The 25,068-nt window shown below is 33.3% G+C and overlaps 1 protein-coding gene across 3 annotated transcripts in view; it reads left to right on the forward strand.

The window, feature by feature from the left end:
* The window catches only part of TNPO1 (transportin 1), a 105,031-nt gene extending 95,826 nt beyond the window's left edge, over positions 1-9,205 (forward strand). For all 3 annotated transcript variants that reach the window (XM_074282243.1, XM_074282244.1, XM_074282245.1), the window contains 3 exons: positions 3,050-3,124; positions 4,131-4,273; positions 7,605-9,205. In XM_074282243.1, the coding sequence (XP_074138344.1) occupies positions 3,050-3,124; positions 4,131-4,238 (183 nt within the window). In that variant the 3' untranslated portion in view covers positions 4,239-4,273; positions 7,605-9,205. The remainder of the gene's footprint in view (positions 1-3,049; positions 3,125-4,130; positions 4,274-7,604) is intronic.
* The last annotated feature ends 15,863 nt before the right edge of the window (positions 9,206-25,068 follow it).

Here is a 25,068-nt window from a genome sequence, read left to right on the forward strand (position 1 = left end):
TGTGTGAATTACTGGAGGAACAATAGTTAATCGTTAATAGTTAATCGATTAGAGATTGATTAGACAGTGCTTGCCCAATGGAGATTACATATGATAAATTTGTAATGGACCTTGTCCTCAGTTTTCATAATTTCTTCCAATTCTGTTTAAATAAAGGGAAAGGACAAAGATGGTTAGAGTGACCCTAAATTGTGTGTGTGTGTGTGTGTGTGTGTGTGTGTGTGTGTGTGTGTGTGTGTGATTATAGTATATAATAATCACAGGAAAAAGAATACAGAAATTCAAGGGTAGACAGAAAATATTGTAGTTTAAGTTGGTTCACTAAGGAGTTAGTAGGGAGATAGAAATTGGAGTGATTCCTGGAAAAGAATTAAGAAGTAGAAGGTTTCAAGTTGGGAAATGGAACATTTGTGATAATGGCTTGGTTGTTCTGGCTGTAGGACATTTAATTTGCATGTTTAAAGTGTGATGTAACTTTTGAAAGTAATCACTATTTAGATTACTTCAGAAATGGCTTTTTTAAAAATTAATTATAGTTTTTATTTATCAGATATATGCATGGGTAATTTTACAGCATTGACAATCGCCAAACCTTTTGATCCAATTTTTCCCCTTCCTTCCCTCCCCTTCTTCCTCCTCCTCCCCCCATGGCAGGTTGACTAATACATGTTAAGCAAGTTAAAGTATAAATTAAATGCAATATATGTACATGTCCAAACAGTTGTTTTGCTATACAAAAAGAATGGGACTTTGAGATATTAGCCTGTGAAGGAAATCAAAAAGGCAGGCGGACAAAACTAGAGGGATTGGGAATTCTATGTAGTGGTTCATAGTCATCTCCCAGAGTTCTTTTGCTGGGTGTTACTGGTTCAGTTCATTGCTGCTCTATTGGAACTGATTTGGTTCATCTCATTGTTGAAGAGGGCCACGTCCATTAGAATTGATCATCATATAGTATTGTTGTTGAAGTATACAACGATCTCTTGGTCCTGCTCATTTCACTCAGCATAAGTTCACGTAAGTCTCTCCAGGCCTTTCTGAAATCATCCTGTTGGTCATTTCTTACAGAATACTAATATTCCATAATATTCATATACCACAATTTATTCAGCCATTCTCCAGTTGATGGGCATCCACTTACAGAAATGGCTTTTTAAAGATATTTTGCTAAACAACCATAGTATGCCCCAACTTGGGAAATATCTGACTAAACATTTTTACATTCCATAAATAATTGTTGACAATTTGAACCTTTTTTGATCCAGAAAATAGAATCTTAAGTCCTTTTCCTTTAAGGTGAGCAGGGTCTAATACTAAATAAAAATTAGACATATTTATAACCATGGATTAAGATGGTGGAGATGGGGGGAGGGGTCCTTCCTTTTATTAAAAAAAAATAAAATTAAAATGCATCAGACTGAAGTTATATCCTGGGTGGTTCATGGGGCTAATAACTTAGAATTCCACAAAGTTATTGCAACAACACAGGGCCTTTAATGAAGCTTTTGTTCAAATGAATTATTCATCTATTGTGTAATAAGTAGTTTTATTTCATTCATTCATCGACTAATTTTCAGAGACATTTATTACAGGTTGATACTAAGTTTGATGAGTTTTTATAACCACAATAGCTCCTCAAGAATACCCATTGCAATAAAACTAAGAAATCAAATGCAAAAGTTGTGATAAATCCTATGTATTTGTAGTTAATTTTTTATTCGCTTGCCTTCATAATTTAAAAATCATTGGTTGAATAATTGTAATATCACTTAACTGATTTATAACATGTGATACAGGCATTAATAAAAATTAGAAAATATAAAATTTCTGAAATTTGCCTGAATTGTAGTTAATGCCTTTTTTGTGGGTTTTCATATGAAGTCCTAACTAAAGTAATAAGATAATTGTCCATTAAAATCATTAATGAATTTTTTTTCTCTTTTCCCCTTCCTTCACCTTCACCCCTCTCTCCCCTATTATCTTTTGGTCAACAGAACTACAGATTTTAGATTGATGACCTCTCTTGTCTCTAAATAACTGTCACTCACTCACTCATTTATTTATTTATTTGTTTAGGAAAGTTGACCTCATTTCATGTGTTAATTTTAAACCCTTCAGCATATTGAGCTGGTTTTAAAGAACTTTTTATACTTTTTTTTGAATTTATATTGATCAACAAATCCTGCTGTGTCCTGTGTATTGTGCTAGGAGTTGGTATTACAAATAAATGAAACAGTTCTTACCCCTCAGGAGCACCTTTTCTTTAATATATATATATATACTTTATAGCTCTGTATAATGAATGAAAATCACAAATAAAAATCTAGTTTTTAATGGACCGCCATTTAGTAATGAAAATAGTTTAGGTTTGCAAAGTATATTACCATTTAATCTCATCTAATCCTACCAGCCTTGTGAGTTAAGGATTATAAATGTAATTTATTAATTTTATATTAAGTGAGGAAATGGATGCTTTAGGTTAAAGAATTTACCCATAACTACAAAGCTAGCATCAGAGGAAGGATGCAGACTCCAGTCTTTCTGGCTTTGAGTTTATCACTATTACATTTTCTCTCTAGAGTTTCAGAGTCCAGCTTATTTTCCAGAATAAATTTGAATGACAAAAAGGAAACAATTTTTATTAGTAGGCCTTAATTGAAGGCAGCAAATTTCTTTTTCTTTTCTTAGACATCTTGTAAGGAGAATCTTTATATTAAAGTGTTATATAACCAAAAACTAGAAACCTAGGAAATAATTAAATTAATGTCAGTCCTGTACAATGTACCACATAGTAATTTTTAAAATATCTAGATGGAATAATACCGGGGTGGAGGTGGGTAGTTGTATTGAGGTAGAGTAGTAGGGCACAATCAATTAGGACAATGTGAAAAGTGGGAGAAGTATAGGACACAAAGTTAGATTTTAATACTTTTGGCCTGTTTATTTTTTATTGTAAAGTTGATTTAAATTAGATTTTTTATTATCATGTTGATACTTAATAGAAATATAATTTGGAGTCCTGATAATATTTCAACATTTCACATTCTAGGATTTTATTTTTTTTTGTGATGCTGTTGCGTCGTGGATTAGTCCAAAAGATGATCTCAGAGACATGTTCTGTAAGGTAACTATCTTTGTTTTAAAAGTTTTATTTCTTTAATACTTCCTAGCTATGTGACCCTGAACAAGTCACTTAACCGTAATTGCCTCAGGGGAAGAAAAAAAAAAAGCTTTGTCCTTAAGATCCTAGCATTTGGTTTTGGGTTATTCATGACTTTTGCTTTGAAATTTGTTTTCCTATTAAGAGTATTATGATATTTCCATTTTCTTTTATTCTGGAAAATATTTGTTTAGTACAAGATAAAATTTAAGTTGTGGCATTAATTATATTTTATGTGTGTATTGCTCTTATCAGCAGGTGACACATTTAAGTTGAATCTTTAATAGTAACACTAAGGTTCTTGAATCCATTCTGTTCAATCTAGAACATGTTTTGTAAGATAACAAGTTTATCAGTGCAGATTGTATACAATATTTAAATAACAAATTTTTTTAGCCTCATGTGGTTGGTGGCTCTGAATTTTTTTTTAGCTAAAAGATTTCCTTTGTTTTGAATAATTAAGAAGTAAAATGCTTTTGGCCAATATAACCACTAAATATAGTAAAATTATTGAAATCTAGTTGTGGTCAATCGTGTGTTTTTTCTTAATGTGAAAAAGGTGTATTCTTCTTAGAAGAGTATCTTATTGGAAGTTTTGTCCAAATAAATTCACCTGTACCACTTAAACAGATGTGTTGGAGCAGCTTTAAGGGTAGGAGTCATAATCCCCACTCCTGGTGAGATGCTATCTAGCATGCCAATAAAGAGCATCTTTATAATGTAATTTCCAAAGTTGGCTTTATTAATAAGAACCCCAAATTTTGTATATTATCATAAAGGGATATATCAAAATTCCTTAAACAAATATTTAAAATTCACTCCTAAAAAAGAAGAAATGATAATGAAATCAAGCAGTGCTACAAGTTCAAAAAAAGTTAGAAAATGTATTCTTTAATTGGGGGTTGGTAGGATTCAATAGTGTTGGTCTTTAGAAACTAACAAATTAAAATGTACTTTCTCTTGCCCTCAGATCCTTCATGGATTTAAAAATCAAGTTGGGGATGAAAATTGGAGACGTTTCTCTGACCAATTTCCTCTTCCATTAAAAGAGCGTCTTGCAGCTTACTATGGAGTTTAATCTCATGCACTTAGGCTGCAGTCCCATGATTAGGGGTAAGTTCCTAAAAGATGATGGATTGTTTTATGAAATACAAATAAGGAATGTAGTTGTACAAATTTGAGTGTAGTATTTCACAAGTTTTTAATTTATGAAAGATATAAATCATACTTAGTTTTTCAGGAGAATAAATATTTTACCAAATTAACATAAGTGTAGAAAATCTCCAATTACTTAAATGGCATGGGCGCAGTTGAAGCATAGTGTCCTCCTCATAGTTTTAAAATAATAAATTTGGACTTCTTCCATTTTCCTTTGATTAGCCAGTTCTTCTGGTCACATAGCCTTTGCAAAAGGTAGGGAAGCAGTTTGGCCTAGTGAGAGCCAGTGACTAAAGGCAGAGAGAAGACTTACCACCTGATCATTTTTCTGGGCGTTGGGTCCTTCATCTGTAAAACAAGGGTTTTCGACAAAAGAATATGCTAAAGGGCAGCTGCAGGGCAGAGCACCAGATCTGAGTTCAGGAAGGTTGAGTTCAAATATGCCCTCAGACATATTGGCAGTGCAACCTTGGCACTTTGCTTAACCTCTGCATCAGGATCTACCTCCTGTGGTGGTTGTGAGGATCAGTGAGATATTTGTAAAAATGCTTAGTACTCTATCCGGGATATTATAGTAGGTGTATTTATTAATACTTGTTTCTTTTATAAGTCATTTTTTGGCTCTGTGATCCACCAGATCACATTATTTTAGATCTCTAGTGGATAAATATATTGAAATGAGTGATACTTTAAGTTTCTTTTAAGGCTCTTTGCTTGAATTTCCCACACTTTCCCATAGCATAGCTTCTTTGACCAGAAGCTAGAAGATTCCCGAGGATTCTAATCCTGATGCCAAGAATTGGATGTATGTGTAAAATTGCTTTTCGAGTTCTGAATAAGATTGAATCCACCGTAATTACTACTCCCAATCTAGCATCAGTTTATCTGAAATACATGCATGATGCTTATATAAAAAATAAATTTACATTTTTTTCACAGGGCAATTAGAAACATGTAACTTAAAATTTAATATCTATAGGTCTAGAATTATCTGAGAGGTCATGGACTTGGGAAGGGATGGGGTGTAAACATAAACTCCTATGTTCTGTGCAAACTTTATTTTCTCTCTCTCTCTCTCTCTCTCTCTCACACACACACACACACACACACACACACACACACACACACACACACACACACACTCTTTCTCTCTCTCTCTCTCCACTCATCACAACAACCTGGTGATAATATTAACGCTATTGTGATCTCCATTTTATAGTTGAGGAAATTGAGGTGAACAGTTTAAATACTTGGCCACACTCTTGGAAGCTTCAGAGCCAACCTCATGGAAAAAATTTACTATATGATTGAATTGTCCTCAGTTTTGTATTGGCTTGTTATGTCTTCATCTAGATATTTAGGTGAGATATTGGCTATCACTGGTGCCCTTGCGCAGTAATTAACAAAAAAGGGATGAGAAAAGCCTAATTACTGTATGTAGATTTCAGTTCCTTGAGATCTCACAATAAAGCATTGGGGAAAGTATTGAAATATGTAGGCAGGAGAGTGTGTTGGGTTTATTTTAACTAATGACATGGGATATCAAGTTAATAGGGGTAGTTTATTGACTTGCCAACACTCAAGTATTAGAATATGGACATCTAGGCTATTTCCACATTTCAGCACCTATTAATATAGCAGAGAAGGCCTAAGTATCATCTGTCCTGTTCTGCCAGCAATTCTAAATTAATCATAATGATAACTGTGTTCAGACTTCAGTCAGCAAACATTTATTAAGAGCTTGTCTATGTTTGCTGTTAAGTATCATGCTAAGTGCTGGGGATACAAATAGAAAGATTAAGACAATTCCTGACCTCAAGAACATTAAATTCTTTTGGAGGAAATAAATATGTAAGTTCAGAATGAATATAAAGTTGTTAAAAATAATGTACTGACATTAGCTGTGTCACTGTTCTTTGTTTTTGAAGGGTTGAAAAGTGTTTTACCCCCACTTATCCAGTAGTGGGATGTGTGTGTGCTTGTATATATACACTTGTGCAGTATGTGTGTGTTATATGTATGAAATATGTGTATGCATGTATTATATATTTGTATATTTTTTAAATGAATAGCTGCATATGTCTTTATATATTAATATTAAGTTTAATTAAATGAAACAGGTTATATCTATTCTTAAGAGATCACTATATTATATGCATTTGAGTGATATTGTTAAAGATTATCACTTTACCAATTAGTTTACAGTTGTCAGTGTGTGTTCCTATCTATGATCTCATTGGAATTTCATTACATTCTCTGAGGTAGTCAGGACTGGAATCAAAATTTTTCCCTTAAAACTATTTAAAATTTTTATGGTACAGATTCTAATTGTGAGATCCTGCCCTTTTTATTTCTTAGAATATGTAAAAATATTTTCCAGTTTTTTTTCTTATTGAATCCTACAGAGCTTAATATAATGTATAAAAAAACATTATCGAAGGTATTCATACACAAGGTTGGGAATAGAATATTAAGGATATTGAGAAAAGTTAATATAAAGATAAACTTTAAGACTTGCCTTGTTTAGTATCATGCCCAAGTGCTAGATGAGAACATTGATTGCCATCAAAGCTAAGAAATAAGATAACACGTAATGTTTGATTCACCTCCAGACAGTATTTACTCTAGAGCAGGGATGGGTAATTTTATTTCAAATAATTGGTTTCCTTTGTAATAAAACATTTCTGAGAAAGAGCTCCATAGGTTTTATCAAACTGCCAAATGGATTATAACTTTTAAAAATGGTTTGTTTTTAACTCTTCCCTAGAAGAAGTGATGTTTTGGCTTAGTTTTTACCAATAATGGGTGACTACTGCATTTGAGAGTTAGCTTATATAAATAGTACATTCATATAACTTCAGGATTTGTCATAAAATACATTTAATATTGTGCCTCCTTTGGCCAGTTCTTCCCCAATTGATCATTAATCTGATTCAGAAACTAAATAGAAAGGCAAAGGAAAGCAACATTATTAATTTGTTTAAATATGGAGGAGGAGGAGGGGTCATGCTAATTTTTTAATTTGCAAATAAAGTCTGGCTACCTGATTAACTTTTTAAGTATTTGAATGAAGAGTGTGTGTGTGTGTGTGTGTGTGTGTGTGTGTGTGTGTGTGTGTGTGTGTGTGTGTGTGTGTGTGTGTGTGTGTGTGTGTGTGTTTTTAAAAATCTTGTTTACTTGTAATGGAGCTAGACATAGGGGACTTTAAAAAGGTAAAAGAAGTTGTGATTTTTATACCAGTGTGTACATTCCTATTTAGTAAAAGAAAATTTTTCTTTTTTTACAGGTCCTTCAGTCTTGGGAGACTATGAGGGAGCCTCTGCACCCAGGGAAAATGTTACCCTTTACAGGGGGGAAGGGTAAACCAGTAGGGAATACAGTACAATCCCAACCCTACTGGGAGGGGCGGGAGGGAGGTGTTGCCGTCACTGTATTAAGTCGATGTTGGGAAACGTTTTAACATCTGGAGCCTTTGTGGGTGGAAATCTGTCTCCTATTACAACTCCGCACTGGATGTGAAGAAGCAAAAAAAGAGAAATCTATTCACAAAACAGCACATTCTGAAATATTATGGGGAATTGTACCAAAACAAGAACCATATAATTGAACCATAGGGATAAGAAAGAGAGGAAAAATTCTTTAGCGCACAATAAAGGAAACCTAAGAATGGGGGTTACAAACAGTAAAGAGGCTTTTTTTTATTTTTTTAATTTAATATAAGGGTTTTCTACATAATTTTCCCAGTTGGTGGGATTTCTAGTTATTTGCATGTTAATGAAGAACTACACAAATGAAGTTAGTACAGTTAAAATGGAGCTTGCTACCCATAGTAGAAGCAGGTTCCTTTGAGTTAAAATTTAGGTACCCCAAAAGAAGTTGGAAATAAAAAAAAGACAAATTAAAACAAAATGAAGCGCCCTGTGAAATGCCAAATGAGTCACTCCTTTCACCTTTTGGGGGATGGGGGTGGGAGAAATGGGGGAGGGGCATATCAAACTAAAGATTGACATCTTAATTTTACATTTAAAACATTAATGTAGTGAATATAATTTGACGGTTGTACTTCATTAGATTTAATTTTTAGACCAAGGCATTATTATTAATGTGCAGTTTAAGGTTCAGGCATGCATTCTGGCTCATAGTGATTGAAAGTAATTTAAATTAGTGGGAAAGTAGCATGCTTGCATCACTTAGAGTGAGATTGGTATTCATTTACCTATGTTGCGCCAGTTTGTGTTGCAGTTTACCAATTCAATATAGCCCTGCATTGAAAATTCCTTTAAGATTCTGTGGATTTTATTTTTATTAAGACTATAGATATAAAGTACTGTAGTTTACAGTTAGGCCTTGAAATATCTTTTTAGGATCTGTTAGGAATAAGATTGATATTGTATTGTGTGTAACCTGCACAATGTGGAAAGCTGATATACCTGTGCAAAACCCTTGCCTCTGTGCTGTCAGTGTGATGTGCTTTCTGCATGGTTATATACTACTAGTGATTTTATCAAAACTTCTAAAACTAAGTTTCATGGTAAAAGATCTGTAAAGGCTGCATAAATGTTAGTTGGCACGTCAAGACAATTGTAGAAGTTGATGACATGATTGCTATATTTCAGTGTTTATTCCCACTCAACATATACCTTCTAAGCTTTCTTTTTTGTTCAAAGCATGATCTTAAAGAGATGTTTAAGTTATGGATGTAATGCAGGGTCCCTGCACTGTATGGCGCATGTTGGTGGCCCTCTGTGCCCTAAGTACATGCACAAGGGGCGAGTTAAAAGCGACAGAGTGAAAGATGGTTTGGATCCTCTTCATTTCATTTGTTTAGCTTTTCTGTTGTTTTCTCTACTTACATGTATTCCTGTGAATAAATCCTTGTTAAGTTAACCCTTTACTTTTCCTTCCATGTGTATTTTCTTATATACTGTGAATGTGAAAAATCTAACTGGTACACTTGATCTTGTGTCCACATGAAAGTGCAAGTCTTTATTAATTTAGATTGCCTGAACAGTGTATCCCATGATGATGAAGGAAAATGGAGAGATTTCTTTTAACTCTGCTGGTCAGAGATGAAGCCACACCTTTCCATTTTTCAAATGCTGCATAATTAATCTGCAACAAAAACGTTAAGCCATAACAGCCTTTTTGTATTTTTAGTTTCTCACTTTTGCATTGCAGAATGAATACTGGATAACAGTTTTTATAAGAAATCGCTCCTCTTTGCATGGTTCTATTCTTTAAGGGTATTGAATGATACAGCCATTGCACTGAAGTTTTGAGCTGTGTGTGTGAATTTATAAATGCTGTTTCAAAATAGTTTCAAGTGCATGATAGCATGCAGCAAATTTTTTACACATTCCTTTCCCCTTCCTCTACCCACTTCCACCTTGGCTTTGCAAATTTCAGTAAATGATGTGCTTTTGGAGTCTGTGGTGCATAAACTCAATGAAGTAAATTCAGTAATGCCACATAGAGCACCTTATTTTTTTTAATTATAAAATCAAAAAGGCACATCACCTTTTTTTGCTTTCAAATTCCATCGCTTCATTCAAAGCTCTTAAATTTTGCTTCCTAGTTAAATCTCTCAACCTTCTAAATTGGGTCACTATTTTATTAAATGAAAACCTAAGTGCTACAAATTACTTTTAAAAGTTTGGTAAGGGAAACACCTTAGATAACAGACTTAATTATTTTTATAAGATAGTTATTGGTTAAGCATTTCAGATAGAAATGACAAATTCACTCCAAACATAGAAGCTAAAACTGGTCTTTTATATATCTCTATAGATATACACGTGTATATATCTGTAGAGATAGATATGTATGTAATTCAGTGTTATTTGGACCTGTATTTCATTGTGACAATTATGTGTTGATTAAAACCAACACTGTCACTTGTTAGATTAGACCATAGACCCACTTGTACAAGTGTTTATCATATTTATAGGGATATTTAGAATTGTGCCCATTAAGGGCTATGAATTTGGCCTCAGAAGTAAGAAAAGAGTACTTTTAAAATTAATTTAAAAAAAAAAGCTAAAATAGGACTAACCATCATTTGAGACATTCTCTTGAGGAGGTCCTTTTACTACTATATATAATTAAACCATATTTCTAATACATAGTATAACAGAGATTTGCAGAAGCCATTTAAGTTTTAGTTTGAAGTAAGATCCATTCTTATTCAGCATTAATAGTTGTGATTCAAATTATTGCATCATGGGATATATAGCATCTTCTTGTGGTGTAGTCTTGACAGTTTTTGAATGTTGACTGAATGTTCATGGAATTGTGAGTTTGTCTTTGTTACATTCCAGTGTTTCTGCCTCTTGGCATGCTAAAAGCACGGCTTACTTCATCTGCTCCTTACACACTGAATAAAGTGCTGTTAGTGTGCTCAACTACAAAAATAGCCGCTGCTAAGTGATGTAGATTTTCTACTTGAATATTTTTATGTTGTAGGAACCTCAGGAGGTCAGTGTTTACTGTTTTTATATATGCCTTCTTTTTCCTGTTTGAGCTTCCCTCTTTAAAGGATTCTAACAGTGAACAAAAGCTGCTGATCAACCTAAGTTGGTAACAGAAAGTGTATTTAATATAATTTAAATGCATCTTTTGGCAGTTCCAAGTAAAAATTAAAATAGTACATGAACTTAATGCCACAGGTTTTCATTTATGTATTCAGGAAATTAGTCTGCTTTTCATATTGTCTAATCTCTAATGACTTCATACTGTGTAAAAATCATTTTGTACATTTTCTAGTTGGTTATTTTCAAAATAATCAATGTGTAAATAATAATACTTTTAAGAGCCAGTTCTGATGCTTTAGATTATTGCTACTTGATTTTGATGGACATGTTAAGACACATCATTTTAAGAGTGGAAACTAAAAAGCTTAGTTAAGCCATTGCATCTTTAAAAGAAAAAAAATCAAGTAGCATTCATTTTGTAATTAACATTGATAGACACTGTGATATTTTTTTGTTAAAGACTCTTACTTTTTGCATTGTTCTGAAGTAAATTGCATATACTGTAAAATAGAATCAAATGTATATTTTAAAATTTCAACTGGCTTTCATTAATTGAAACTCTTTGCATACTCAGTAACGAAATATTCAGATACCAGTTTTATCTCAGGTGAATAAATTCTTGTACCCTTTTTTTGGTTGGGGGGCACATGCTTGTTAAACTCATTATACATGTTTTTTATGTATTTCATAGAGGAACTTCTATTTAGCCCAATTTTCCTACCCAGTTATTAGCACTTGGGGTTGTGTAAAACCTTTACATAGGGAAATTATCTGCAGGTTTACCTCGAAATGGGAGGATTTGGCTCCCCCACCCTCTATCACCCCCCCACCCCAGCTACACATTCAAGAATAGGTAAATGGAAGATTTTCTCCCTTAAAGTTATTCAGAAAACATTATTGCAAGCTGCACAGCTGAAATGGGACAATTGGGCTGATCAAATCTAAACTAAGTATTTAAGATATAACCTTTTATGATGGGGGAAAAATTGGTTTCATATAGGTAATCTTATTCATATTGAATGTATTAACATAACGGTGCAAAAGCATTCTTCCCAGAGGAAGAATGTATCATGCATAATTTCGATTTAAGTCCTTCTTTAAATAAAATGCTTTAGATACAGCACTGCATATTAAGTTTATTGCTAATAAAATAGTAGGAACAACTAAAATGAACATTATCAACTGCTCGTTAGTACCTTTATTGAAATGTAGGCAGTGAAATTTTTAAGAACCTTACAAGGTTTACAGAGTATCTACTAAGGACTTGGGGTAGTTAAAATCTCCAGAGAGTTACAGATAACTACTAAGAATGCCACCTAGTATTGTTTGGTTGGACACCAATTTAGTTTGCATACAGATATTCATTACATATTGTATTAAATATTGAGACATCTTTGATGCCACTTTTAGATAACCATTATAGAAGGGTAATTTTATTCACCTGTATGCTTTCTAATATGGTTGGGGGGGGTTGCTTTTGTTTTCTTTGTATTATATAGCCTTTTCCCCAATTGATATTTATATGTGCTAATTCTTAATCTCTAGGTATAATTGTTAGAATAATTGATTTTACAACAATCAGATTGTTATATTCATTGTGGTTTGCATCCCCCACAGTTATTGTGAATTTTTTTTAAAATGAGATACTTAATTAGCAAAATATATGCATGATGTGAAGGAATTTAGAATACTTTCCAACATGCTTTTTCTTTTTTTTTAAAAAAAATCTAGCCAAATCTGTTTGCCAAGCACTGTATGAGTCAGGCAAAACAGTTTACCTTTCTTTTTTTTTTTTTTTTTTTTTAAGTTGACTTACAGTAAAATCCCATTATGCCATATGTAGGTATTCTAGTTTCAGATATTAACTCAGATCATATCCCAAGAAAGAACAAGATACAGCAAAAGTGATTACACAGCTTTTAAAGTTAGGTGTCAGTATTGGCCCCCTCATACCAGCATTATAAAGGGGTATCACTGTACTTTCACCATACTTTTTGTTTTCTTTACTAGTGAAAATATAACCAAACTAAGGATGTAGATAATTTTATGAAAGCAGCATAAGAAAGTACTGTGTAATTAGGTTTACTTGGCACTACTTAAATTTAAATAGATTGTCACTTGCAAGGATAAATAAGTTTAAATATTGTAAATTAATTAATATTAAAAGTTCTTCAATTTAATACTTTGTTAACATTGGGTGCAATAATTTAGTAGTTTAGCATTAGTGAAAACAACTGGATCTTTCTGCTGACAACTTAGGTTGTATGAGTTATGCTTAAAAGCTTTAAATCTAATGTTTCTTGTATCTGCCACACAATGTTAGAATGTTACCTTCAAACATCCTCCTGCAACTTCTCAAGCTGTACTAAATTGATATACCTTGAAGTCTGACTCTGTGCTAACAGAACTTCATTTTAAATAGAATATGGTTTTAATTTTTGATAAGCTGCTGAATTTTAAAGAAAGTTTTTTGGGGCCACCAAATATTTTGGATCATGCAGAGAATATATATTGTACTGTAGTAATTTTGTATTTACATTTGTATGATGTGACATAATAGATGTGAATGTTAATCACTGCTTGACTGTTAATAAAGTTGTTTAAATATAGATGTTGCACTCTGATTTTTAATGGAAATTGTGAGAGTCCCCTTTTCATTTTGTGTTTATAAATTAATATTATGGCTATACTGCAATGGGGCACTTGTTTAGTCTAATCCACTTTGAAAGTTGCTATTATCTTGACGTCTGACCAAAAGAAACTTCTTCCTAATATTTTAATCTGTGTTACCAAGATGTGAACTGATTGAACATTGTATCCAGGCTTTTTTTCCCTGTTTAGTTTTGAGGTGAAGGAAACCAGCAAAGTAGCTTTTTTTTTTTTTTTTTTTTTTTTTTTTTTTTAAATCTTCATGTAGACAAAACTATTATCTAAGGATAAAGAAATGTGTGCATATGTGTATTTTTTAAATTGAGGCATTACCATTATTTTAGCCATTTAAAATTATGGTAAAAATAAACCTTTCACGTAGCACTAATTTTTAAGGCTGCCTATCTTGCACAAAGGAAGCATTCAGTGAACTGAAGCACAAGTCGTCTGCATTATGAAAAATAGGCATCAAGTTAACAGAATTATGGTTGCATATTACTGTAAACCACTTATTTTCAGGAAGGTGGTTATTGTAACAAGGTTTTATTAGAGGCATATTCCCTCAGTATGATTTGTATATAAATAATGTAAGAAATTATTGAAATTTGATTATATTACATTCTAAAGTCTGGTTTTAGGATAAAAACTAATTTTTGAAATCAAATTTTTTAAAGAAAATGTTTTTAGTTTACCATTGTAATATGTTGCAATGTTAAATCCATATTGTTGTTAGATCCATATTCATGTTTGTATGGCACATTTGTAAAATACTAGACCTGAGGTTAAAATGTTCATTTGGCAGTGATTTTTAGGTTTTGAGTTGTCTGGGTATAATTGAAAATTGATTAAAAAAAAAAAGTTCATCATTGATTCCCTTTATATATACAAAGTAATCTTATCAATGTAGGCACTGCAAATATAAACTTGAAATTTCTGTTGGTAATTGGAAATTGGTTTCACAAATGAGTAAATTATAAAGTACTGTATGTTTGGAATTTTTTTGAAGTTATCAATTTTAAATTACAATAGGTTTTTCACTCAATTAGCTATTTTAATGATTTGTTTTTCATCAAATGAATCACAATGCATGTCATTTAATTTTGTAATGAATCAATGTTAATTTAAGAATTTCGTTTTACTTGAGAAGCTTAGTTTAAATGTATGTTTGTGTGCTTAGTTTGGTACTAAAAGGCATTTTGCATGTGGGTAGAGGAGAAGGTAGAAATGTGGAGTGTACCTGTTTATAGGATTCTAGTGTAGTTTTCAGTCATCATTAAGTTCTGCTTACTAAATTGGTGGTATATTACATACATTTGTAGTTCTTATTTTGTGTTATACCCTAATACTAAAAGTATCAAAACTGAATGTAAATTACATTACATTTGGGGGGGGGGCAGTGCAGAGCACCTAAACTACCAAAAATTAATAAAAGATCACATGCTGATTCTATAAATTTGATAGAAAATGATAGAATAACCTATCTGGTGCTCATTTATGATTTCCTAAGCAAATCGAATGGATTTATTTTTCTTTAGGATTTGAGGTTAAATAATCCTAAACTTTTTTTCACCCAAAAGAAGCCTGACATTTCTAGCTCTGGTTTGCAATATTCAGGCATTTCTATTTACTTTAAAACACTCCCTGTTCCCCAATATTAAATCTTTTTTTTAGTAGAATGTGAATAATTATAAAATAAAAATTAAAGTTTTGAAATTATAGTTAGGTTAGCTTTTGATTCCAAAAGTTCAATAAATATTAAAAAGGACCCATTATCTTAGAATTGGGAAATTGGAAAGGAACCATCCATTCTAATAAAGTTCTAAACAAATGGTCATTCTACTTAATGAAATAAAGATTTAAAACCAGTAAGTTGAAAAAATGAAAGAAGGAATCTTAAGTTAAACCCCTCCCTGCTCCTAGGGATTTTCCTGAGATCACCCAGCTAAAAAAATAAAGCTGGGGTTTGAACTCAAGGCTTTCTGATTGTTGTTACAAAATGACCAGAATATTTCTGTAGTTCAAGCATAAATACCCAAAAAATCAATTTGGGGAATTGCATTTACAAATACTTAGTCAAGTTTTAATGCGCAGGGATGAGATAATGGAGTTCAAAGTGATTGAAAATTCTGCCTAATTCAGTTCAATCCCCCCAAATAATGACATAGCTAAATCTCATGTTTTTTGTTTTTCTTTATAAATTTTTTGACAGTATATATGCATGAGTAATTTTTTTTAATAACTATCCCTTGTATTCATTTTTCCAAATTATCCCCTCCCTCCCTCTACTCCCTCCCCTAGATGACAGGCAATCCCATACATTTTACATGTGTTACAATATAACCTAGATACAATATATGTGTGTAAATCCCATTTTCTTGTTGCACTTTTAAGTATTAGATTCCGAAGGTGTAAGTAACCTGGGTAGAGATAGACAGTAGTGCTAACAATTTACATTCACTTCCCAGTGTTCCTTCTCTGGGTGTAGTTGTTTTTGTCCATCGTTGATCAACTGGAAGTGAGTTGGATCTTCTTTATGTTGAAGATACCCACTTCCATCAGAATACATCTTCATACAGTATTGTTGAAGTGTATAGTGATCTTCTGGTTCTATTCATTTCACCCAGCATCAGTTCATGTAAGTTTTTCCAAACCTCTCTGTATTCATCCTGCTGGTCATTTCTTATAGAGCAATAATATTCCATAATTTACCCAACCATTCTCCAATTGATGGACATCCATTCATCTTCCAGTTTCTAGCTACAACAAAAAAAGCTGCCACAAACATTTTGGCACATACAGGTCCCTTTCTGCTCTTTAGTATTTCTTTGGGATATAAGCCTAATAGCAGCACTGCTGGATCAAAGGGTATGCACAGTTTGATAACTTTTTGGGCATAGTTCCAAATTGCTCTCCAAAATGGCCGGATTCTTTCACAGCTCCACCATCAATGTATCAGGCCAGTTTTCCCACAACCCCTCCAACATTCATCATCATTTGTTCTTGTCATCTTAGCCAATCTGACAGGTGTGTAGTGGTACCTCAGAGTTGTCTTAATTTGCATTTCTCTGATCAGTAATGTAAATCTCATGTTTTTAAGGGGTCTCTACTTAAAATTATTCATCTGCTCCCTTAAAATCAGCTCTTGGAGAATTCACAGTGGTTAAAAGGAAAGATAGTAAATTAAGGCTCATGCCTTAGATGCAAGAGGGAGTGATAGTATTGCTGTAGGGAATACGGGGGTGGGGTGAGGGTGGGAAATATTGGTCGCTTTTCTGTGCTTAAGATCCATTCTTTAGGAACTGCTGCTAATCAGAAGCTAATTGGAACCAATTCATTATACTCAGAGTCCAGGCTTCATTGATAATATATAAAATAGATCAGTGGGAACCCAGCATTAGTTTTAAGTTACAGTTTTGGTTACATAAGGATGAATATATTAAAATTTCAAAGAGCAAATGAGGGAAGATAATAATTTGCTGATTAAAGAATAGACAGATGGGTAAGATCTATGTAAGACAAATCAGAATATTAACTGGTTGACTGAGGACCTGTAATCTCTTTTGAAAACCAGGTACATCAGATACTCATCTAAGTCAATGGTAAAGTTAAGCCAGAAATTGTTTTACCACAATCTTTTTCCTATTGTCATCCCTTTCTCTTACCATGGTATCGTAACATGATACCCAATTTCAACAACTAATTTCTTTTGTTAAATCTCTTTTTGTATAAAACACAATTGAATGTGCTTACATTTGATGTATAATAAAACACATTGCATATATTTCTAAAGGACAAACCAAGTCTGTCTGCCTCACCATTTTGAAGCCAGTAATTTAATCCTAAATTCTATTTACCAAATTGCTTCATTTTCATGATTCTAGGTTATAAAAGTTAAGAAGCTTTTACTACTAGGTAGAGCACCATATTTTGGCAACCTCAGGTTCTGGACAATTATGAGTGAACCAATTTTAGCTAAGTCATTGAAGATTGACACTGATAAAATAGGTATTAAAAGCTTAAATCTGGTTTGATGATCAGAATAAGGATCTTCAGTATCATATTAACAAAGATTAAAGTTACTGCATGTAAAACTGCTCGACTCTAGGAGAGATAAAATGGCTTAAGCATGAAGTGTCTACTATGTGACAGGCACTATACTAATCTACACTAGGGGGTGTCTACTGCTAAGTTTTTCACTTACTGTCTAATGGAGGCATGGAGAAATCTATATACAAGCTAGCTATTTTGAATAAAGATAAAGGGGTGACTACCATTATCTTGTTCTATGCCTAGTAATAATAAATCTGTAGTATAACCTGCAACTATCTCAGAGAATGTAACTTTAAATATGTTATATTCCCTTTTCTCTAGTGACTTTTATAAATGAAGTGTTACCAGTCATTTAGAATCACACTTCATTTATATAACAATGATTGGGTTTTTGTTTTTTTTCTTAGACAATTGGGGTAAAGTGACTTGCCCAAAGTCACACAACTAGGAAGTGTTACATGTCTGAGGCTAGAGTTGAACTCAGGTTCCCCTGAATTCAAGGCTGGTGTTTTATCCACTGTGCCACCTAGCTGTCCTGCAATGACTGATTTTAAACAAATATTTGAATTTAAGTATGCCCTTTAAACCACTTTTATGTTAAAAATCACATAAGTCAGAATCAACTATTTTGTTTTAGGTTTATATTTTTTAAGTGAATATTACTATCTATGGGAAAATATTTTCCTCAAAAAGTAAAGAATATTTTCATCCTCAAATTAGATATACAATCTTTCACATTTGAAGGAGCAATGGCTGAGACTTTGTATAATACAGTTTCACCATGTAATTTCTAGAACTAGAAGGGAACTTAGATTGCTTCTCTCCAATGTTCCTCCCTACCTCCATTTTATAGACATGAAAACAGGATCTTGGAGAGATTTGTTACTCAAGATAACACTGGTGAGTATCAGAAGTAAGAGTTGAATCCAAGTGCTTCATGATTCCAGAATTAGCATTACTTTTCTTCCATCCAAATTGTTTTTCAATTCCATTTTTAGACTTGCACAGGTTACTAAGTGACTTGTCCAACTCATACAGCCAGTATGTATCAGGTAGAACTAATCTAGTTCCTAGATCTAGTCAACTCATTTTATGGAAGAGGAAAAAAGTGTAGAGAGATGATTGGTGTTTTTTGAGGAAAAAGTATTTCATAACATCAAAATAATTTTAACATGGGTTTTTTTTTTAATTTTGAATTCCAAATTTTCTTTCCCACTTCCTCCTTTCCCCTCCAAAAGATAGTAACAATTTGTTATAATTTATACATGTGCAATCGTGCTGATAGACATTTCCATATTAGTCATTTTGTGGAGGAAGAAAGGTAAGTGAGTGGGTGAAAAATATGCTTTGGTCTGCTTTCAAACTTTTCATTAGGAATCTTTGAGGATTGTCTTAGATCATTGCTGAAAATGGCTAAATCCCTCACAGTTGATCATTGTACAATATTACTGTTGGTGTATGGTGTTTTGATTTTTCATTATTTACTACATCAATTCATGTAAGTTTTTCAATGTTTTTCTGAAATTATCCTGCTCACCATTTTTAATACTTTTTTATTACTGCTTTTTACTTTCAAAACATTCATGGATAATTTTTTAGCATTGACCTTTGCAAAAGCTTGTGTTCCAAATTTTTCCTACCCTTCATCCCACTTCCTCCCCTAGATGGCAACTAATCTAATACATTAAAAACAGTTTTAAAAAAGTTAAAACCAATATATGTATACATATTTATGCAATTATCGTATTGCACAAGAAAAATCAGATGAAAAAGGAAGAAAAATGAGAAAAAAACAAAATGCAAGCAGACGATAAAGAATGAGAATGTTGTGTTGTGATCCACACTCAGTTCCCACAGTTCTCTCTCTGGTGTAGATGGCTCTCTTCATAAGAACGTTGGAACTGGCCTCAATCATCTGAAAAGTTGAAAAGCTGTTCGCCACCCTACAATAGTAGGTTATTACAATTTATTACAATAATATACCACAACTTGTTTAGCCATTCCTCAATTGATAACTGTTTCCAACAGTCACCACAAAAAGCTGCTACAAAATACTTTTTTAACAAATAGATCCTTTCCGTCTTTTTCTTTTAAAATCATTTCTTTGGGACACTAGTATCACTACTGTAAAGCTAATTTTTATACCTGTTAAGCCAAGCTATGTAACACATGATTTTCATTTTTGGGGTCTCTTTAATTTTGTAAATAGTATTTTTTCCCAATTATATGTAAATATAATCTGCAGCATTCATTTTTTTTTCTAAGATTTTCAATTCCCAATTTTTCTTCCTCCCCAACTCCTCCCCAAGATAGCAAGCAATCTGGTGTAAATATAACACATGATTTTAAAAGATAATGCTTTGTAAAATAACCAATATAGAAGATTAGAAAGAAGTGTATCTTATCTCCCCCCACAACTACTACATCAGCAATATAAAAATAATGCCAAGAAATTATCTTTTTATCGCAAGCCTGTAAATTTGATCTTGATCTACAAGCAAGTGACCAGCAGAGACTATAAAAAGAATGAATTGGGATCATGGGCTTGGAACCCATAGCTTTGAGTTAGGCAAGCAGCACTACTAGGAAGCCCAGAGCTGATCTCAGAATCAGCCCTCAGAATCAGCCCCCCAGCCCAGGGCAGGAACTTGATATCAGGGAGACCTGAGTGAGTTTGGACTGTCTCAGATACTAATCGTGCAACTCTGGGCAAATCACAACATCCTCCTACTCCTGTTGTCTATAACCAAAAAAAAATTGTAGTGAGAAAATTAGCTCAAAATTTCATAAGGCATTTTGTAAATCACAAGATACAATATAAATATTAAGAATTGCTAAAGATCCAGAGCTATTTTAAAGCCAGAGGTAATTGACTCAAGCCCAGAATAGAATAATTCTAAATGACAGATAACACTTGCTCATGAGGTCAATTAAAATTCCTAGAAAAAATAGTTTTGAAACGGTATTGTAAATAAATTGATAATAGAAGAGTTGGAAAACAAATGAGAGCAGTGGAGGAGAAACTTGAGAGGAGAATTAACAGCTTTTTGAAAGCTTATTAAGTGGCTACAAAACTTTTCCCACAGGAACAGATCCCATGAAAATTATAATTGGACTGACTGAAAGCCATGACCAAAAATAGAACCTAAAATATCCTATTTTGAAAAATATCTTAAATGAAATATCTTAAAATGAGAGGATAAAGTAAAAAAATAGAATCCAATAATTTGGGCCTAAAATCCCACTCTTGTTCACATAAGATTTAGCAGCCACCACTATAAAGATGCGAATAAGGATTACAAAGGATGATGATAGAAGGTGGGGACAATGCAAGCATACCCTAAGAGCCATAATAAGAGAGTCATGAGAGTCAAATAAGATGGGCAGCCTAGAAGAGAATTGTGATATGTTTTGGTAATAGAAGGGAAGGGGTAACAGTAAAGGGATTGACAAAAGAGGAAAATGAGAATTTACATAACTAGAAGTGTTGAGAGTTAAAGGGTAACCCCTTTTGGTTCAGTGCAAGGATACATGGTTAAATGCATTCTAGTGATGGCACAGAGTCCCCTGTAAAGGAATTTACAGGACCCAAAAACCTAGATTGATAAAGAGGGTTATTATGGGGTTTGGAAGTAAAGTTAAAGTCTAGTTAGTAAAAAGTGAAGGTAGAGACAAAGGGGCACCGGAAATAGGATTCCAGTGGTCATAGATCCTTGGCAGCCAGGGGTAAGGCTGCCATGTTAGGAACCTCTGCCGAGAGAGAGCTCCAGCTTGGCTTTTATAATGAGAGATTTAGCCAAAGGGGCCTGTGGGTGGTGTCCCAAGTTGGTTCAGATCTGGGTGGGGGGTTGTGAGAGCCCAGATCTTTTATTGGAATTCAAAAGGGTGCTTTTGACAGATTTGTGAATCAAAGGTCCTAGCTTCTTGAATTGATAATGCATCAGCTAGGAGAGGCTGGGAATCAGAAAGGAATAAAACAATCTGAAAGGACTAGTTTCTTAAAGGGAGCACAACCCACATCAGAAGGTGCTGGTAGAAATCTATACAAATGAGAGATGGAGAGCAAGTATCATTTGGATCTCACTTTGATATAGAATGAAGGTACAACCAGAACACTTTATATGAATATATAATTGTATATGTGTGTATAAGTACATAATATATGTATATAGTACATATTACTTCAACATGTATGTTTATATATACACATGTATTAGCATGTTTAATATATATAGGATTGCTGTTTCCTCTCAACGTGTCTGTCATATACATATACACAAATTTATACTCATTTATATACAGAATATGTTCCATTTTTCATTTCATATATAATGTATATATGTACAGAAAATGCTTGTATACTTACACAACTATATGCTAACAAAGTATATGTGTGTGTATGACATATACTAACAAAATAAGAACTATGCATGAGGCAAAGACACCAAAAACCCTAATAACTTGATAAACAGGAGAGGAAGTCAACCTAATTTCTAACAAGGCCATTTAGCACCTCTTCACCCACTAACAACCCATTCTGGTAGAGTAGTGGGACCCACAGATTTGTGTTCTAGTAATTCGTTCTGCAATTCTCTTGTTATTGCTGCTGCAGTTTCAGCCAACACTCTCCTCATCCCCTGAGCCCAAAACTATTGCTCTACTATGTGGCAACCATCAGTGGACTTCAACTCTGTTCCTTCTCCCCCCAACTCCATACTGAAGAGGTGGAAGGATAGGAACACTAAACCACGGCAAAGCTCAACCAGAGAGCTAAAAACTGGAACTGGAACAGGCTGCCAGAGTATGAGTCTCCATTAGGTCTTATGGAAAGGATATCGACATCTATCTACATGGGGCCAGTTTTGTCCCCCAAGAAGTCACTTGGGGTAGGGATTGAGGTCAGTGAAAAGTGAATTCCTCAGAATGGAGAATTCTGACTAAGACCTAAACTGAGACACCTTTGAAGTTCAGAACTTGGAGAATCTATTATCAAAGAGGAAGTCAGTAAATAAGTGTTAAGAAATTGTAAGGGGGAGTGCAGCTAAGTAGTACAGTGGAACAGTGCACCAGCCCTGAAGTCAGGATCCAAATTTAAATCTAGGCTCAGGCACTGTCTGATCTGGGCAAGTCACAACCCCAATTGCCTCAACAACAAAAAAAAATTAATGGACTAAAATTACTAAAGCTCTCAAGAGGAAGAAAATTTTGTTAAAAAAAAAATCTGAACAGAAGTCAATAAATCAAAAGGGAAGATAAAAGAAAGGAAGACTGGAACATTTTGGGACATTTTCCAAATATTTCTGAATAATTATTGCAAGACATAGGAAAATGACATTTGAGGAGCCAAAGAACCATAACAGAACTGAATTTGGTTCAATAAGAAAGTCATAAAAGCAAAATTTATGTTCTATATAGTAGAAGTAATTAGCATGATAGGAAAACCTTGAATCCATGGTCATAAGTCTCTCTAAAGAAAAAACACAGCCCTTCATTTTTGTATATTCATATTTCTAACTTGCAAAACAGAAAGGAAAAAGCAACATTAGAAGAAAAAGACACTGACCATGAAGACAGGATGCAGAAAAACAACTTAAGGATTGGAGTTCTCCCAGAACACAACAAAATCAAAAAAACCTTAAAATATAAATGTAAGAAATAGGAATAATAATGAGCTTGCCCAGAACTTTTGTGAACACAAAAGTGCCAAACTAAAGAATCCATAGGTCACTTCTGAGGGTAGGGGGGAAGGAAAAGGAAATAAACCTATGCTGTAAATTCCAAGACATTAGAATTAATTTAATTGAGCAATCCTAATGAACAAATTCTGCAAGCAATCAAGAGATTTTGAAATAAGGAAATGCAAATAGCAACAAATTCTGTACTCAGCAGAAATCACAAGATAAAAGGAAATTTGTTACAAAGAGCCAAGGAGCTTAAGATGTAATCTATTTCATACCGCATACCTGACTCTAATAAGAAAAAAAGATAAGATTTCAGTAAAAGTGAATTTGAAGTATTATTTGTTACCCAGAAAAACCCAGATTAACAAATTATTTGCTTTACCAATACCCTACACAACAGAAAAAAGTAGGTAAACAAATATAGCAAGCAGACAAGATGTAATAGAATAATTTCTAATAGAAATAAATGTAACATGTTACATTAAAATATAATTTGTAAATTTGTAATTCACAATTATAAAAGTATTAAAGTAGTTATAAATACAATATATAGCATGTTATATATAGATATTTTATATTGCATATACCATTTATTGTTACATATTGTATATATATCATTTACATATTATATAGAACATAGTATATATCATATATAAATATTAAATAAGTAAAACATAGAGAAAGAAAAAGAATATATTACTAATGAGAAGAATTAAGAGATTTTTTTTTCCTAAAAGAACACAGACAAAAGTGAAAGAATTTAAATAGAAATAATAGTGAAGGAAATTTCCTATGAAGAGGAAGGCTACAAGTGAGAGAATAATGTGGCAAAATAACAGATTAAAAGAGAAAATGGGGAAATTTCAAATCAGTGGAGATCACTCCCATAGTAGAAGATTCTCTTATAGGAAATGGGGATCTTAAATGCAAGGATGTGATGTTTAGAGATATCACTACTTCTAAAAGAGAGTTGTATTTCCATGGAGAGAATCCACCTTCAGGAAGAAAATTGGAGTTCCTGAAGGCAACATATATGAAGAAGAGGAGGACAAGGAACTAGTGATTTTTGGGGGGGATGGAAAGTGAGTGGAAATGATGGGGGCACTCAAGAGTAATGAACTGCAACATTTTATGTCCAGTCAGTCTTTCCCAGGGCTATCTGAACTCTTCCCTCATACTGCCACATTACAGTGGGCAGAGACCTGAAAGAAGCTTCCTTTCCTGAGGGCACTAGTCTGCACCATTACATTGATAATATAAAATGGACTGAATCTGAGAAGGGCTCATTTGCAGAGGACCTATTTCAGATGGTAGTCTATACGAGATACAAGAGGTAAGGAAAACCCAGGGGATTTCAACATCAAGAATAAGCTACTGATATTTGCTTTTCCCATTCTAAGAATCCAGAGATTTATTGGATTCTGGAAAATCTACATTCCCCTACTGGATGATATAATACTACTCATTAACTGAGTTGCCCATAAGTCTATGTCTTTCAAGTAGGGACCAAAACAGACAACTGGATGACGTGAACAGCAAGCTGTCCAGCAGTGTCTACCTTTTGGTCTATGATCTTGGCAGGCACCAAAGGGTAGCATAATAAAACAATGTTAGGTATTCAGAGGTTCAAGCTCCACAGAGCAGCTACTTAACTATAATGCTTTTGAAAAATAGCTGTATGTCTTTTATTAGGTCCTAGTTATTATTGAATATATGACACAGGGTCATACTATCATCCTTTGTCCACATTTGTCTAGTATGACTTGCAAGTTGGTCCCTTTAGAAAGATGGGTAAAGCACAGGAGACTTGTACTAATAAAATAGAAGTAGTATATTAGAT

This window comes from Sminthopsis crassicaudata, chromosome 1, assembly GCF_048593235.1.
Source record: "Sminthopsis crassicaudata isolate SCR6 chromosome 1, ASM4859323v1, whole genome shotgun sequence".
NCBI lineage: Eukaryota > Metazoa > Chordata > Mammalia > Dasyuromorphia > Dasyuridae > Sminthopsis > Sminthopsis crassicaudata.